At 47.3% G+C, this 17,500-nt stretch overlaps 2 protein-coding genes across 2 annotated transcripts in view; one reads left to right on the top strand and one right to left on the bottom strand.

Moving 5' to 3' along the window:
• The window catches only part of rcor3 (REST corepressor 3), a gene marked incomplete at its 3' end in the record, with an annotated part of 19,923 nt that extends 11,480 nt beyond the window's left edge, over positions 1 to 8,443 (top strand). The window contains exons 8-13 of the mRNA XM_080546537.1: positions 1,849 to 2,094; positions 2,181 to 2,258; positions 4,884 to 4,941; positions 5,487 to 5,728; positions 7,145 to 7,489; positions 8,390 to 8,443. Of these exons, the coding sequence (XP_080402663.1) occupies positions 1,849 to 2,094; positions 2,181 to 2,258; positions 4,884 to 4,941; positions 5,487 to 5,728; positions 7,145 to 7,489; positions 8,390 to 8,443 (1,023 nt within the window). The remainder of the gene's footprint in view (positions 1 to 1,848; positions 2,095 to 2,180; positions 2,259 to 4,883; positions 4,942 to 5,486; positions 5,729 to 7,144; positions 7,490 to 8,389) is intronic.
• Positions 1 to 17,500, bottom strand: part of dpy30 (dpy-30 histone methyltransferase complex regulatory subunit) — a 439,880-nt gene that overhangs the window by 54,128 nt on the left and 368,252 nt on the right. The window lies entirely within an intron of this gene.

The following is a 17,500-nucleotide window of genomic DNA, read 5'->3' as shown; positions in this document are numbered from 1 at the left end:
GCTAGCCTCAACACGCCACACTAGCCTCAACACGCTACGCTAGCCTCAACACGCTAAGCTAGCCTCAACACGCTACACTAGCCTCAACACGCTACACTAGCCTCAACACGCTACGCTAGCCTCAACACGCTAAGCTAGCCTCAACACGCTACACTAGCCTCAACACGCTACACTAGCCTCAACACGCTACGCTAGCCTCAACACGCTACACTAGCCTCAACACGCTACGCTAGCCTCAACACGCTACACTAGCCTCAACACGCCACACTAGCCTCAACACGCTACGCTAGCCTCAACACGCTAAGCTAGCCTCAACACGCTAAGCTAGCCTCAACACGCTACACTAGCCTCAACACGCTAAGCTAGCCTCAACACACTAAGCTAGCCTCAACACGCTACACTAGCCTCAACACGCTACGCTAGCCTCAACACGCTAAGCTAGCCTCAACACGCTACGCTAGCCTCAACACGCTACACTAGCCTCAACACGCTAAGCTAGCCTCAACACGCTACACTAGCCTCAATACCCTAAGCTAGCCTCAACACGCCACACTAGCCTCAACACGCTACACTAGCCTCAACACGCTAAACTAGCCTCAACACGCTAAGCTAGCCTCAACACGCTACACTAGCCTCAATACCCTAAGCTAGCCTCAACACGCTACACTAGCCTCAACACGCTACACTAGCCTCAACACGCTAAGCTAGCCTCAACACGCCACACTAGCCTCAACACGCTACGCTAGCCTCAACACGCTACACTAGCCTCAACACCCTAAGCTAGCCTCAACACGCTAAGCTAGCCTCAACACGCCACACTAGCCTCAACACGCTACGCTAGCCTCAACACGCTACACTAGCCTCAACACGCTACGCTAGCCTCAACACGCTAAGCTAGCCTCAACACGCCACACTAGCCTCAACACGCTACGCTAGCCTCAACACGCTAAGCTAGCCTCAACACGCTAAGCTAGCCTCAACACGCCACACTAGCCTCAACACGCTACACTAGCCTCAACACGCTACGCTAGCCTCAACACGCTAAGCTAGCCTCAACACGCCACACTAGCCTCAACACGCTAAGCTAGCCTCAACACGCTAAGCTAGCCTCAACACGCTAAGCTAGCCTCAACACGCTATGTTAGCCTCAACATGCTACGCTAGCCTCAACACTTACATACAGCATTAAAAAAATACAGAAAAAGAAGTATAGTAAGAAAAAATTTAAATGGCAAGAATAGATACGCATATATAATATGTAATATAATATATAATATGTATATATATAGAGAGAAAATAAATAAATAGATAAACATTTAACAACACAATAAGACAATGAATAAAAAGAAATAAGTGTTGTCCCCTCCCCTCCCTCCTTCCCTCCTTCCTTCCCTCCCTCCCTCCTTCCCTCCCTCCCTCTCTCCCTCCCTCCTTCCCTCCCTCCCTCTCTCCCTCCCTCCTTCCCTCCCTCCCTCTCTCCCTCTCTCCCTCCTTCCCTCCCTTCCTCCTTCCCTCCCTCCCTCCCTCCCTCTCTCCCTCCCTCCCTCCCTCTCTCCCTCCCTCCCTCCTTCCCTCTCTCCCTCCCTCCCTCCCTCCCTCTCTCCCTCCCTCCCTCTCTCCCTCCCTCCCTCCTTCCCTCTCTCCCTCCCTCCTTCCCTCCCTCCCTCTCTCCCTCCCTCCCTCCCTCTCTCCCTCCCTCCCTCCCTCCCTCTCTCCCTCCCTCCCTCCTTCCCTCCCTCCCTCCCCCCCTCCTCCTCCTCCCCCCCTCCAGCCCAGTGTGATGTAATGATGTTGATACTACAGTAATTACACTGTTATTACTCCCCTCTCACCCCCCCCCCTCTCCAGAGCCACGCGGACCCCCAGCCCCCGCCCCCCCCCTCCTCCTCCTCCTCCAGACCCCCCCCCCCGGGGAGGAGGGAGCACCAGACGCTGCAGCACAGACACCTCTCCTCCCAGAGGGCCAAGTGCCGGAGGCCCCCCAAAGGCATGTTCCTCCCCCCGGAGGACGTGGTCGCCGTGTCCTCCTCCCACCTGGCCGCCAGCACCCTGCTGAGACACCTGGACACAGAGCTGGTGTCCCTGAAGAGACAGGTGAGGGGGGGGGGGGGGGCAGGTCCAGTCTTATCCCTGTGTGGTTGTGTTCAGGTCCAGTCTTATCCCTGTGTGGTTGTGTTCAGGTCCAGAACGCCAAGCAGCTGAACAGCGGACTGAAGCACAAGATGGAGGCCGGAATCGAGGGCTTCCGCCTCCCCGAGGTAGGTCAGGAGGTCAGTAGGTCAGTAGGTCAGTAGGTCAGTAGGTCAGTAGGTCAGTAGGTCAGTAGGTTAGTAGGTCAGTAGGTCAGTAGGTCAGTAGGTCAGTAGGTCAGTAGGTCAGTAGGTCAGTAGGTCAGTAGGTCAGTAGGTCAGTAGGTCAGTAAGTTAGTAGGTCAGTAGGTTAGTAGGTCAGTAGGTCAGGAGGTCAGGAGGTCAGTAGGTCAGTAGGTCAGTAGGTTAGTAGGTCAGTAGGTCAGTAGGTTAGTAGGTCAGTAGGTCAGTAGGTTAGTAGGTCAGTAGGTCAGTAGGTTAGTAGGTCAGTAGGTTAGTAGGTCAGTAGGTCAGTAGGTCAGGAGGTCAGTAGGTCAGTAGGTCAGTAGGTCAGGAGGTCAGTAGGTCAGTAGGTTAGTAGGTCAGTAGGTTAGTAGGTCAGTAGGTTAGTAGGTCAGTAGTGAGGTCAGTAGGTCAGTAGGTCAGTAGGTCAGTAGTGAGGTTAGTAGGTCAGTAGGTCAGGAGGTCAGGAGGTCAGTAGGTCAGTAGGTCAGTAGTGAGGTCAGTAGTGAGGTCAGTAGGTCAGTAGGTCAGTAGGTCAGTAGGTCAGTAGGTTAGTAGGTCAGTAGGTCAGTAGTGAGGTCAGTAGGTCAGTAGGTCAGTAGGTCAGTAGGTCAGTAGGTCAGTAGGTTAGTAGGTCAGTAGGTCAGTAGGTCAGTAGGTTAGTAGGTCAGTAGGTCAGTAGGTTAGTAGGTCAGTAGGTCAGTAGGTCAGTAGGTCAGTAGGTTAGTAGGTCAGTAGGTCAGTAGGTCAGTAGGTTAGTAGGTCAGTAGGTCAGTAGGTCAGTAGGTCAGTAGGTCAGTAGGTTAGTAGGTCAGTAGGTCAGTAGTGAGGTCAGTAGGTTAGTAGGTCAGTAGGTCAGTAGGTCAGTAGGTCAGTAGGTCAGTAGGTCAGTAGGTTAGTAGGTTAGTAGGTCAGTAGGTCAGTAGTGAGGTCAGTAGGTCAGTAGGTCAGTAGGTCAGTAGGTCAGTAGGTCAGTAGGTCAGTAGGTCAGTAGGTCAGTAGGTCAGTAGGTCAGTAGGTCAGTAGGTTAGTAGGTCAGTAGGTCAGTAGGTTAGTAGGTCAGTAGGTCAGTAGGTTAGTAGGTCAGTAGGTCAGTAGGTTAGTAGGTCAGTAGGGAGGTCAGTAGGTCAGTAGGTCAGTAGGTCAGTAGGTCAGTAGGTCAGTAGGTCAGTAGGTTAGTAGGTCAGTAGGGAGGTCAGTAGGTCAGTAGGTCAGTAGGTTAGTAGGTCAGTAGGTCAGTAGGTTAGTAGGTCAGTAGGTCAGTAGGTTAGTAGGTCAGTAGGTCAGTAGGTCAGTAGGTCAGTAGGTCAGTAGGTCAGTAGGTCAGTAGGTCAGTAGGTCAGTAGGTCAGTAGGTCAGTAGGTCAGTAGGTCAGTAGGTTAGTAGGTCAGTAGGTCAGTAGGTTAGTAGGTCAGTAGGTCAGTAGGTCAGTAGGTCAGTAGGTCAGTAGGTCAGTAGGTCAGTAGGTCAGTAGGTCAGTAGGTCAGTAGGTCAGTAGGTCAGTAGGTCAGTAGGTCAGGAGGTCAGGAGGTCAGTAGGTCAGTAGGTCAGTAGGTCAGTAGGTCAGTAGGTCAGTAGGTCAGTAGGTTAGTAGGTCAGTAGGTCAGTAGGTCAGTAGGTCAGTAGGTTAGTAGGTCAGTAGGTCAGTAGGTCAGTAGGTTAGTAGGTCAGTAGGTTAGTAGGTCAGTAGGTTAGTAGGTCAGTAGGTTAGTAGGTCAGTAGGTCAGTAGGTCAGTAGGTCAGTAGGTCAGTAGTGAGGTCAGTAGGTCAGTAGGTCAGTAGGTCAGTAGGTTAGTAGGTCAGTAGGTCAGTAGGTTAGTAGGTCAGTAGGTTAGTAGGTCAGTAGGTCAGTAGGTCAGTAGGTCAGTAGGTTAGTAGGTTAGTAGGTCAGTAGGTCAGTAGGTCAGTAGGTCAGGAGGTCAGTAGGTCAGTAGGTCAGTAGGTTAGTAGTGAGGTCAGTAGGTGTTAGGGTTGAATGATGTTTTCATAATGTTTTAATGTTGTGAATATGTTTGTTGAAGAGGACACTGTACATTTTGTCCTGTTCTGAATTCCCCAGCTCCAACCCCGTGCTGTATGCTGCAGCATAGACTCACAAGCTCATCATTGTATTGTCTTATCAGCTGGGCCTTCATTCCTGGGGGCCCTGTCGTAAATCTGATTTTGCTAAAGCTGTGTTTCCTCACGAGGCTGGCTCCCCCTGTACATGTGTGTCTTTCTGTGTTTGAGAATAAAATGACTGGCTCGGAGGGGGAAAGATTCAGTTTGAATCCGGGGTCTCTCTCTGAGACCTGGGGATTCACTCTCCTTGGCAAGAAAATAAGAATCATGATTGAATCCGGGCCTCTTTGTTGTTTGAAGTCTACTACGGTCTGTTTGAACTAGCGATGGGTTAGCATGACCTGCTTTACAACCAGGCTGAATCAGAATATAGCATTTAACCCTATCAGAACCTAACAGTAGGTCAGTAGGTCAGTAGTGAGGTCAGTAGGTCAGTAGGTTAGTAGGGCTGGTTGTGGTTGTGTTCTAAGTTGTGGTTGTGGTTGTCATAGTAACAGGGTTGTGTTCCAGGTGAACCAGAAGGTGAACGCCCGCTGGACAACAGATGAGCAGCTGCTGGCCGTCCAAGGTAACTGACCTCACCTCTGACCTCTGACCTCACCTCTGACCTCTGACCTCACCTCTGACCTATGACCTCACCTCTGACCTATGACCTCACCTCCATCTGTTATGATAATTATTATATACAGTAGGCCATGTTATTATATATGTTGTTATTATGAGTTGTAATATATTATAGTAATTATATATGTATGTTATAGTAACAGACTGTTATACGTTACTATAGTAACAGAGTGTTATAGTAATGACTATGTTGCTATAGTAGCAGAGTGTTATATATGTTGCCATAGTAACAGTGTGTGTGTGTTGCTAGGCGTGCGGAGGTACGGTAAGGGCTGTGTTGCCATAGTAACAGGGTGTGTGTGGTTGCTAGGCGTGCGGAGGTACGGTAAGGACTGTTGCCATAGCAACAGGGTGTGTGTGGTTGCTAGGCATGAGGAGGTGCGGTAAGGGCTGTGTTGCCATAGTAACAGTGTGTGTGTGTTGCTAGGCGTGCGGAGGTACGGTAAGGGCTGTGTTGCCATAGTAACAGGGTGTGTGTTTGGTTGCTAGGTGTGCGGAGGTACGGTAAGGACTTCCAGGCCATGGCGGACGTGATCGGCAACAAGACGCTGGGCCAGGTGAAGAACTTCTTCATCAACTACCGCCGCCGCTTCAACCTGGAGGAGGTGCTGCTGGAGTGGGAGGCGGAGCAGGGGGGCGGGGAGGGGGAGCACGCTGCCCCCGGGGGCGGGGAGGGGAAGCACGCCTCAGCCACGCCCTCTGGGAGGAGCCCCGACCAAGAGGAGGAGGAGGTAGAGCAGCGCACTCTGTGTGGGAGGGGGGGGGGGGTGTGTGTGTGTGTGTGTGTGTGTGTGTGTGTGTGTGTGTCTCTGTGTCTGTGTCTGTGTCTCTGTGTCTGTGTCTGTGTGTGTCTGTATAGTGGGTCAATGACAGATAAGGTTTTCAGAACTGCAAAAAGTAAAAAAATACATTTTCCGTTAATAATATATGTTATATTTTGCACTCAAAGATGTGCAAATAGGACTAACATAGATTGTCATCATTCGGTACAAGCATTATATGTATATTTAACCAGATTTCTGGTTGTACCGAATTATAATTTTTGGGTTGTACCGAATGATTTTCTTCAAGTAAACAGTTAAAACAGGCACATGTTTAGCTACTTATGTGAGAACTTGACCTTGAGCTTGAACTTAGCAATATAATAATTCATATTAAATATATCTTTGGTTCGGTTGTACCGAATGACGTGATATTTGGGGACATTCATAACAGGGAGCGGAAAAGTGCACTTATCAACTTAAATATAACATTTAAGAGAGAGCTGGCTACTTTTCTTCTCACTCAGAGGGTCTGCTGTAGGGGTCTTAATGATGTCATATCCTGTCACATGATGATTATCAGTTGATTTGATCCAAAATGGTGCCTTGAAATTGGTTGCTCCGAATGATATCAGTGAAATATTGTTTTTGTGACAAAAGGGATTTGAGGAAAGCAAACATTCTACATAAATCTCCTTAACCCTTTTGCAGTATATTGTTATAAACCGTTGTAAAACCATGCCAGAATGTTTATATAATAGTTGTAATATCATTTTAGATATTTTAATGGCACATCAGCTGGTTGCATTTGTGTTCGGACGGTTGTACCGAAGGACTTTTCAACCCTTTAAAGAGCTGAAAGTGCCTGAATTTGTAACAAATCACCATAAACTCTGTGTATTCAATAAAGGAGAGAAAATAGTGTTAGTTAACATAATGTATATATATATTAATTGTTAATTTTAGAAAATATTACATTCGGACACAAAATGTACACGTCACGTCATTGACGTGTGTGTGTGTGTGTGTGTGTGTGTGTGTGTCTGTCTGTCTGTCTCTCTGTGTGTGTGTGTGTGTGTGTGTGTGTGTGTGTGTGTGTGTGTGTCTGTGTCTGTCTGTCTGTCTGTTTGTGTCTGTCTGTCTGTCTCTCTGTGTGTGTGTGTGTGTGTGTCTGTCTGTCTGTCTGTCTCTCTGTGTGTGTGTGTGTGTGTCTGTCTGTCTGTCTGTCTCTCTGTGTGTGTGTGTGTGTGTGTGTGTGTGTGTCTGTCTGTCTCTCTGTGTGTGTGTGTGTGTGTGTGTGCGCGCGCGCGTGTGTGTATTCAGTATGACGTGTGGACTACTTCCTGTGTCCTCCCGTAACCTAAGCTCCTCCCCCTTCCCCCTCAGGGTCAGGTGACCTCGTCGTCAGGCCCCGCCCCCTCCGCGGCTTCCTCAGCGAAGGCCCAGACGGCCGTGACATCATCATCATCTTCCTCATCGTCCCCCGCCTCCCTCCACCAGCCCCCCCCCCTCCTGCGGCCCCCCCTCCCCGCCACGCCGGCGCTGCACCGCCAGCCCCCCCCCCTCCAGCAGCAGGGGCGCTTTCTGCAGCCCCGCCCCGCCCTCAACCAGCCCCCGCCCCTCATCCGCCCCTCCGCCCCCCTGCCCCCGCGCCTCAACCCCCGCCCGCCCGCCTCCCAGCCCCCCCCCAGCACCACCACCTCCTCCTCCACCCCCCCCACCCCCACCCTGGTCGGGATCCTGCCTGACACCCCTTCCTCCTCCTCCTCCTCCTCCTCCTCCTCTTCGCTGCACTGAGGCCCCGGAGCAAGAGTCAACAAGCTGATGTACAGAAGACTCTCTCTGTCTCTCTCTCTCTCTCTCTCTGTCTCTCTCTGTCTCTGTCCCTCTCTCTCTGTCTCTGTCTCTGTCTCTCTCTGTCTCTCTCTCTGTCTCTCTCTCTCTCTCTCTCTGTCTCTCTCTGTCTCTCTCTCTCTCTGTCTCTCTCTGTCTCTCTCTCTCTCTCTCTATCAGACATTTGTGGTTTTCTCTCTATTAAAGACTCTGTTTGGATGTGGTGTCCCGGCTGTTGGTTGCTAGGGGAGGTTGTGTATGTGTTGCTAGGGGAGGTTGTGTGTGTGTTGCTAGGGGAGGTTGTGTGTGTGTTGCTAGGGGAGGTTGTGTGTGTGTTGCTAGGGGAGGTTGTGTGTGTGTTATATGTAAACCCGCTGTGGAGGTGAAGCTTGTGTATATTACTTTACCCTGTCTCCACAGTTTTTCTATTTATTTATAAAATGCCTTTTAAAATGGTCTGGCCTTTTAAAATGGTCTGGTCTTTTAGAATGGTCTGGTCTTTTAAAATGGTCTGGCCTTTTAGGTAGCGGAGCCGTTGTGGTGGAGCCTGTCTGAAAGTGTTAATCTAATGTAGCCATAATGGATTGGCAACATTTGCATAAATTGCCTCTACACTAGACTGCTCAAGGAAATTGAGGGAACACTTCAAGGACACGCCTCCCCAGACCGCCGCTGACCCACCGCCGGACCAGGTCACGGTGGATGACGTTGCAGGCAGCATAACGTCCGCCACGGCGACTCCAGACTCTGTCACGTCTGTCGCGCGTGCTCGGTGTGAACCTGCTCTCGTCTGTGGAGAGAGCGAACGGGGCGCCAGTGGTGAACCTGCCCATCCTGCTGTTCTCTGGCTAACGCTAATGGAGCCGCGCGGGGCTGGGCTGGGCTGGGCTGTGAGCACTAGAGGACGTCAGGCTGAGCGCCTCCCTCCTGGAGTCTGGCAGACTCAGCTGCTCGGGGGGGGGGGGGGGGCGCTTAAGTGGCGTAGCGGGTTAAGCGCAGACCATGTAACCGCAGGGTCCCCGGTTCGAATCCGGCCGGCGACATATCCTGCATGTCATCCCTCCTCTCTCTCTCTCACCCATCCTTCCTGTCTAATTCTTCACTGTAACTGTCAATAAAAATGAAAAATATGAGTGGGACTGCCCCACTCAGAAAAAATTACTTAAAAAAAAAAACAGTTCCACCTCGTACCTGGTCTCTGTCCACCTCTCCTCCTCTATAACAGCTCTGTCCAGCTCTCCTCCTCTATAACAGCTCTGTCCAGCTCTCCTCCTCTATAACAGCTCTGTCCATCTCTCTGTCCAGCTCTCCTCCTCTATAACAGCTCTGTCCAGCTCTCCTCCTCTATAACAGCTCTGTCCAGCTCTCCTCTATAACAGCTCTGTCCAGCTCTCCTCCTCTATAACAGCTCTGTCCAGCTCTCCTCCTCTATAACAGCTCTGTCCAGCTCTCCTCTATAACAGCTCTGTCCAGCTCTCCTCTATAACAGCTCTGTCCAGCTCTCCTCTATAACAGCTCTGTCCATCTCTCCTCCTCTATAACAGCTCTGTCCATCTCTCTGTCCAGCTCTCCTCCTCTATAACAGCTCTGTCCAGCTCTCCTCTATAACAGCTCTGTCCAGCTCTCCTCCTCTATAACAGCTCTGTCCAGCTCTCCTCCTCTATAACAGCCCGTCTCCTGGTATCTCTAGGCCAGCGGTTCCCAACCTATGGGAGAGTACTGCAAGTGGGCCGCCAAATCATGGGCAAACAAATGTTTTTTTTGTTACAAAAATGTTTTAATTTTAAAAAGTTTAATTTCAAAATCTTGGATTGAACAGCCTTGATCGTATTGTGTGTGGTGTGCGCCGATATTTCCATCCGAAAAGAAGAAGTCAGCTCGCTTCCTGATTGGCTACATTCCATCCACGTCACAATCGGACTCGCAAACAGGGTTGCCAGATGGGATCGACATTTTCCACCCTAACCACAGTCTAAAACCGCTAATTCCATCCCAAAAAAACACGAGCCCATCTGGCAACCCTAGTCGGGAGTCGGGAGTTGCCCACACACATAAGGATGTTTGGTCGTAAATATTGAACACATACAACATTTACGAACTTGGTATTTGATCACCTGCTATATAAAACATCGCCGCACGGCTTTAATGGTTTAACCGCTATTTATTTTTTAGCCACGCTCCCTCTAGTTTTTGGTGGAATTACGTCGTTGTTTTGAGCGCTCGTGCGCGTTTCATGCGCGTGCACGCGAAAAAATTCGCGCACGCGTCGCGCGCTAGGCTACAGTGGGCCGCTCGTACTGTAGAGATTGGGAAAGTGGGCCGTGAGTCCGAAAAGGTTGGGAACCGCTGCTCTCGGCTCTTGAGACTGTGCTGGGGGACACAACACACCTTGCGACGGCAGGTGTGGATGTGTCGTCCTGGAGGAGCTGGACTACCTGTACAACCTGGATGGGCTGCAGGTACCGCCTCATGAGGGGGGTCATCCCTATGTTCCCCGGGTCCTATGTTCCCCGATTTCTTAGCAAAAAAAAAAAAAAGGGTTCTATGTTCCCCGCTTCCGAAAAAGGGTTCTATGTTCCCCGCTTCCGAAAAAGGGTCCTATGTTCCCCGCTTCCGAAAAAGGGTCCTATGTTCCCCGCTTCCTCCTGTGTCAAGCGACCCCAGGTGTCGTTATGTGGTACTGCATGAGAGTTTGACGTGCGACCCCAGGTGTCGTTATGGGGTACTGCATGAGAGTTTGACGTGTCTATAGACATGGGTCTTAAGATGTCTTGGAAATATGAAGAACACAATGAATGTCATAGTATTGTCTCAGCATTTTATTATTTAAAAAACAACATACACAAATACATAATCATACTGTGGATTACTAATTGATAAAGACATTTACAGGAAATTGCAGGAACTATTATAAATAGGAACAAAATTATTATGTGTACAACATTATTATATGAACAAAATTATTATATGTACAAAACCTTTTGTAGGTAGGACACTATTGGACCTCGGCCCAAATCTAGTACTGAAGCTGACCCCCCATGCTAAACCATTTGGAAGTACAGTATACTAGGACTCCAATTCAGACACACTGGGGGGCTGTCACAAATCTACTAACTCCAATTATTTAAAATACAAATAAATAAATAAACAAGAATGTGTTGTGTAACAACTCCCCCAAGATTCCCCTCCACCACAGAGAGACTAAACTGTCCTTCTGAAAGAGACTACACTGACATCCTCCATCCCAGACAGACTACAATGACCACCATCACAGTGTGACATGGGAGAGTTACTCCATATGAGAGTGGAGAAACCTATTCTTCAGGTAGCATGTGTTCCTGATGTTGTGGACTACTCTTTTTATATGGTTTTGTTTGTGTTATTTGTTTTGTTCATTTAGATGATGTATGTAAGTTTCCATGTATTATATTACCTTGTTTAATGTATTTTGTTTGTTAATCATTTATGTTTATTTGTGCACACAGGGACAGATGACAAGTTGAGATACCCTGGGTTTACATCTGCATACACGTAGGACATACCTGCTGTCTAGCACCCCAGTTTAGAGTGAGCACCACCCACTGTACTTTTGAGGTGCCTAGCACCTGTAAAGGGGGGGTGGGGTTATTATTTTGATTACTTTTATTTGGTGCCACTGTTAGTCCTCTCTGTTCCCTGTGTTGCTGTATTAATAAAAATCAAGTTAATTGCAACCTTTAGTTTCCTGGTTTTTGTGTGACTGCACCCTCACTTGTCCTTTCTGTTGCTCTATGTTGCTCCCTTCTACCCCGAGTCACCAGGGGGCGTAACACCCCCTATCAATTATTTTAAGCTCAATTGTTATTGAGCTTTTAAGAGTTACAAGACTTCCTCACATATGTTCGTAACACATATGTAGTGACAATGGCTAAAATAATGACTGGAGACCGAGGAGGTAAAATATTAGTTCTTGATCATTTTAGGTACCACAAACAACGCACAAACAAACAGAATATTCGGTGGCGGTGTTGGAGAGAAGACTGCCGGACAGTACTGGTGACCAACATCTTTGATGTAGAGGTAGACAATCCCAACATCGAAGTTCGGGAGGTCTACGAACATGTACATGCCCCCGATACACAAAGGGTGAACAATGCACAATTTCGCCAAGTGGTTACTGGAGAGGTGGTGAGGGAACCCACAGTACCCATCAAACGCATTTACAACGCTGAGCGCGTACGGGGCCGAGGTCGGGGGCGACCTCAAAGATTTCTGTCAGTTAGGTCTGTTATGGCCAGAGCCAGAGCTGCTGTAATCCCTCCCATCCCAGCTACCGTTGATGATGTAAGGATCGACGGTCCATGGGCTGAGACATGGGGCAGAGACCACTTCCTCCTGCACCAAGACAGTGAGTGGGGCATAGCAGTGTTTTCCACAGAGGACAACCTGAGACAGCCGCGACACTGCAGGACATTGTACATGGATGCTACATTCAAGTCGTGCCCACGCCCATACAACCAAGTCTTTACTATACTCGGGGACATTCATGGCTTCGTTGTCCCCCTTGTACATGTCCTCATGGAGCAACGTACAATTGGACACTACCGACAAGTGTTCCAGTGTGTCAAAACGTCAGTCAGGAGAATCACCCACCACCGTTGGCGTCCGCGTAAAGTCATCTGTGACTTTGAGCAAGCGCTGAAAACTGCTCTTGAAACGGAGTTGCCACAAGCCAGAATTCGGAGGATGCTACTTCCATTTCAACCAAGCCTTGTGGAAGAGGGTACAGGGACTTGGATTGGCTGGTTCATTCCGAAATGACCATCGACTGGCAGCAGTCATCCGCAAGGTGATGGCCTTAGGACACCTGCCTCTGCCTCTGGTCCAGATCAATTTTGATCTTCTCCTCAACCACAGAGACACCAGGCGTGCCCTGAGGAACCACCCTGAGTTACAAGACTTCCTCACATATGTTCGTAACACATATGTCCAGCCTGGAGCGGCCTTCCCACCAGCAATGTGGAATGTGTTCGAAAGAAACATGGAGCAAAGGACCAATAACCATGTTGAATGTAAGTGTAACAATGACAGATCTGAACAAAAAAATTATAATTTCATCTAATAACTAAATCTGAAGTATTAAGTTAATTCTTTTATATTGTTAATATAATATTGTCTGCTAATTATGGGTTAATTCATTCTTATCCTATCACCTCTGGGCCTGTGCGTATATCGAGTATAGGTTTAACTATGAGCCGAAACAAAAATTTACGAAACATCAAACACAGCAGAGGACAGGAGGGCTCTTTAAACAGGAGGGCTCTTTAAACAGGTGGACGAGTTGCCAATTGGTCCGGTACAGGCGCGCTAATGATGATGGACGTAACATCAGTCCAATCATGGGCGGGCACCGTGATTGAGAAAGGATTAAGAAAGGATTTAAAATTGTGAAAGGAGGAGACACAGAGGGGAAAATGTTCAATGTCAAAATGTTCATGCCAAACTAATAACATTTAGGGCCTGATTTACTAAGATCCCAAATAACGAATACTAATTGAAGTTCACACACAGGGGAAGTTGTGAGATATACTTATATAGGCTATACTTCAAATAAGGCCCGCTATCTTCTACATTGGAAAGATCAACAATCCTCACTGCACACCGTTAGTAGATCAGCTTGCAGATGTAGAACCAGTTTGCACATTAATAGGCCATTAATAGGCTAATAAGTTATAATTCTGTATTTTTGTTCTAGCTTATCATCGTACTCTAAATGATGCTGTCCAAGTGCGCCATCCTTCACTTTGGTTATTCCTTCGTCACCTGAAGGATCAGCAAATGCTTTCAGAGGATAAGCTGGGGATGGCAGACAGAGGCCACGCTCCCCCAACAAGGAGACGGAAGTGGAGGGAGTTGGAGGCCCGTCTACTGAGGCTGAAAGAACAGTATATGCAGGGCCTCAGACATCTGGCTTCGTACTGGAGGGCTGTCAGCCGTAGCGTCCTTATGGGCTAGATCTTTTTGATTTTTGCATTTTTGCACATTTATTTGGATAGCACTTTGGCCTATGTTGTTGTTATTATTATTATTATTATTATTATTATTGGCCTAATTTAATTATTATTGTTATTATTGTTATTATGTATGCACAAACATAGTTTAATTAGTTGGTTGCAATAAAAGCCTATATTTTGGATTGATATCTCTACTGTATTTATTTGATTTCGTTTGACAAAAATATAGAAAAAATATTTAATAATGTGTATATATATATATATATATATATATATATATATATATATATATATATATATATATATATATATATATATATACACTGTCACTGGTGTTCTTTTAGGAATATAAGATTTTCAATTCCATCTCGAAAATGATCTATCTAGGGAGTTATATATAAAATGCTGAGACAATACTATGACATTCATTGTGTTCTTCATATTTCCAAGACATCTTAAGACCCATGTCTATAGACACGTCAAACTCTCATGCAGTACCACATAACGACACCTGGGGTCGCACGTCAAACTCTCATGCAGTACCACATAACGACACCTGGGGTCTACCTGTCCACCTGTCCACCTGTCCACCTGTCTACCTGTCTGCCTGTCTACCTGTCTACCTGTCCGCCTGTCCACCTGTCTACCTGTCTACCTGTCCGCCTGTCCACCTGTCTACCTGTCCACCTGTCTACCTGTCCACCTGTCCACCAGTCCACCTGTCTACCTGTCCACCTGTCTACCTGTCCACCTGTCTACCTGTCCACCAGTCCACCTGTCCACCAAAGCAGGTGAAGTTGATGAATGGTTTACTCTAACCCTAACTGGACAGATCCATATCCCAGAAGTTTAATTGACTTGTTGTTCTACTGTGATGATTAAATGTTCCCTTCATTTTTTTGAGCACTGTATGCTCGATGTACTATGATATGTTATGATGTGTTATGATATGTTATGTTATGATGTGTTATGATATGTTATGATGTGTTATGATGTGTTATGATATGTTATGTTATGATGTGTTATGATGTGTTATGATGTGTTATGATGTGTTATGATATGTTATGCTGTGTTATGATGTGTTATGATATGTTATGATATGTTATGATGTGTTATGATGTGTTATGATATGTTATGATGTGTTATGATATGTTATGATGTACTATGATATGTTATGATCGTGGGTGATGTTATGATGTGTTATGATATGTTATGATGTACTATGATATGTTATGATCGTGGGTGATTCTCGACTTGCAGCTTGGTTTTCATTTGTTTGTTTTTGCTGTAATAGAAGTGGTTGTTTGGTATCTCCATATGAGCATTATTTATGTTTCTACTTGGTGCTACATGGACCTCTAGATGTCCTGTGTGAGCCTCACTGCTCTTACGCTTTAGAAGGGGAAACATTTAATTCTAATTCAAACGTAATTACTAGAGGTGGGACGCGATTAAAAACATGTATCTAGAGGCTGTCCTCTTTTTTGCCCCCTTTTATTCTACTATGTCGTCTGCAAGGGAGAAAAGTCTCTCAGAAGTGGCAGGGCTGGCCAAAATACCCAAAAAACTATTAAAATGCGTTTACCTAACCATAACACCGTTTTTTTCTCTGTAATTAATAATTAATATAAATGAACGTGTTAAAGTCCCAGCCCTAGTAATTACATTACACCTGGAAGAAATATTCCTTGTTTCCAGGAAGTTGGATTGGTTTGAATGATTTTAAGGAGAGTTACAGTTTCACTTCCAATTGATTGGCTTCTATAAAACAGAGGAGATAATCGTTGTACATTAAAGTTGTGTATTATGGTGTAAACGGTTGCAGAGTCGTTCAGCTTGAGCCCGCGTTCATACCAGTGTATCGTTCATACCAGTGTATCTGTTCATACCAATGTATCTGTTCATACCAGTGTATCGTTCATACCAGTGTATCGTTCATACCAGTGTATCTGTTCATACCAGTGTATATGTTCATACCAGTGTATCTGTTCATACCAGTGTATCGTTCGCCAAACAGCGCCAACGTTCGGAGGTTTCCGAATGCGAACGCGAACCGGCACGGTTCTTTGCCGGTGTGAAAGCCCTATGAGTGGTGGGCGGAGCTTCACTACCCTGGCTCCCCTGGGGGGAGGAGCTTCCCACGGCTGTCAGAACTGCAGAGTCACTACCCATCTTCCATCGGAGACTGAAGACCCATCTCTTCAGGTTTCACCTTAACTGCTCCTCCTGAGACATCTACTACCCCCCAGCACTGTGTCTCCTGAGACATCTACTACCCCCCAGCACTGTGTCTCCTGAGACATCTACTACCCCCCAGCACTGTGTCTCCTGAGACATCTACTACCCCCTAGCACTGCGTCTCCTGAAGACACCCGCTTTTCCCCTTTAATGTGTACCCTAAAACTTCTATTGCCCCCCTTGTACTGTTTTTCTGTCTATCTATAAAAGAAAAAAGGAAAAAAACGTCTAGGTTTAGAAGAATGGTTTTTCCTTCTATCAGTGGCCCCGGGCCTGAGCTAGATTACTCTTCCTGCTACGACTGGTGGATTGATGATTCACATGCTTAGTCAAATGTAAATGTTTTGCCTTTCCAGACATCTAAATGGTAAATGGTAAACAGGCTGTACTTATATAGCCTTTATCCAAAGCGCTGTACTACGGCCTCTCATTCACCCATTCACACACACATTCACACACCGATGGCGGCCAAGCTGCCATGCAAGGCGCCGGCCCGCTCACTGGGAGCAATTTGGGGTTCAGTGTCTTGCCCAAGGACACTTTGACATGTGGCCAGCCGGGGCTCGAACCGCCGATCTGCCGACCTTGCGATCATTAGACGGCAGCTCTACCTCCTGAGACACAGCCGCCCCATGATGTTCCCACATGGTCAGAGGTGAAGAAGTGGATTTCTTCACCTGCCTAGACAAGGTAAGGACCTGAATTCACCTGCCTAGACAAGGTAAGGACCTGAATTCACCTGCCTAGACAAGGTAAGGACCTGAATTCACCTGCCTAGACAAGGTAAGGACCTGAATTCTTTGGCAGCTGGCGGTTTAAAATGCTTCAATGTTCCGTGGCTGCGTTCGTAAATTCACTCTGGAAATCTGATCAAATGACTTGGTCCCTTTATGACGCTGGACCCAGGGTGCGCTCCGGTGCTTTTTTAGTGGGGGGAGGCGGGGGGGGGAGACTCACCTGTCCCTGTACGTGCTGCTGCTGGGGGGGGCAGGGGGGGACTCGCCCTGATCGTCAAGGTCAAAGTTGACACGCTGGTGGTCAAGGTCAAAGTTGACACGCGGGCTTGGAGGAGCTGTAGAGGGTTAGAGGTCGCTGGTTACCGTGGCGACATTTAAAGGTGCACTCTGCGTTGCTTATTGGTTGTTAAATCAAATAGGACGTTTTCTGTGTGTGTGTGCGTGCGTGTGTGTGTGCGTGCGTGTGTGTGTGTGTGTGTGTGTGCGTGCGTGTGCGTGCGTGTGTGTGTGTGTGTGTGTGTGCGTGCGTGTGCGTGCGTGTGTGTGTGCATTCTTTTCTGTTATGAGATAATAATGATAACTGAGACACTCAGTTGTTTGGATTCACATTTATTTATAATAACAACAATAATAATAACAATAATAATCATAATAATAACAATAATAATAATAACAACAATAATAATAATAACAATAATAATCAGAACAATAATAATCATAATAATAAATGTTATTTGTGATGCACTTACAGTCTCAACATGCTACAGATTAAAAAAACAAGAAAGTACTGAGAATAAAAAACAGCATGAGGTGTAAAAAATAAAATATTTACTTCTCATCAACAATCGCATCACCGTCCCCTAGCAACCATCCATAGTACTATTGGCTGTAAGGCCCCTAGCAACCATCCATAGTACTATTGACTAAGGCCCCTAGCAACC

The sequence above is a fragment of the Nansenia antarctica genome (genome assembly GCF_963989245.1).
Source record: "Nansenia antarctica genome assembly, chromosome: 16".
NCBI classification, from domain to species: Eukaryota; Metazoa; Chordata; class Actinopteri; order Argentiniformes; family Microstomatidae; genus Nansenia; species Nansenia antarctica.
Note: the sequence above shows the minus strand (reverse complement) of the source record. Positions and strands in the feature narration are given on the sequence as shown.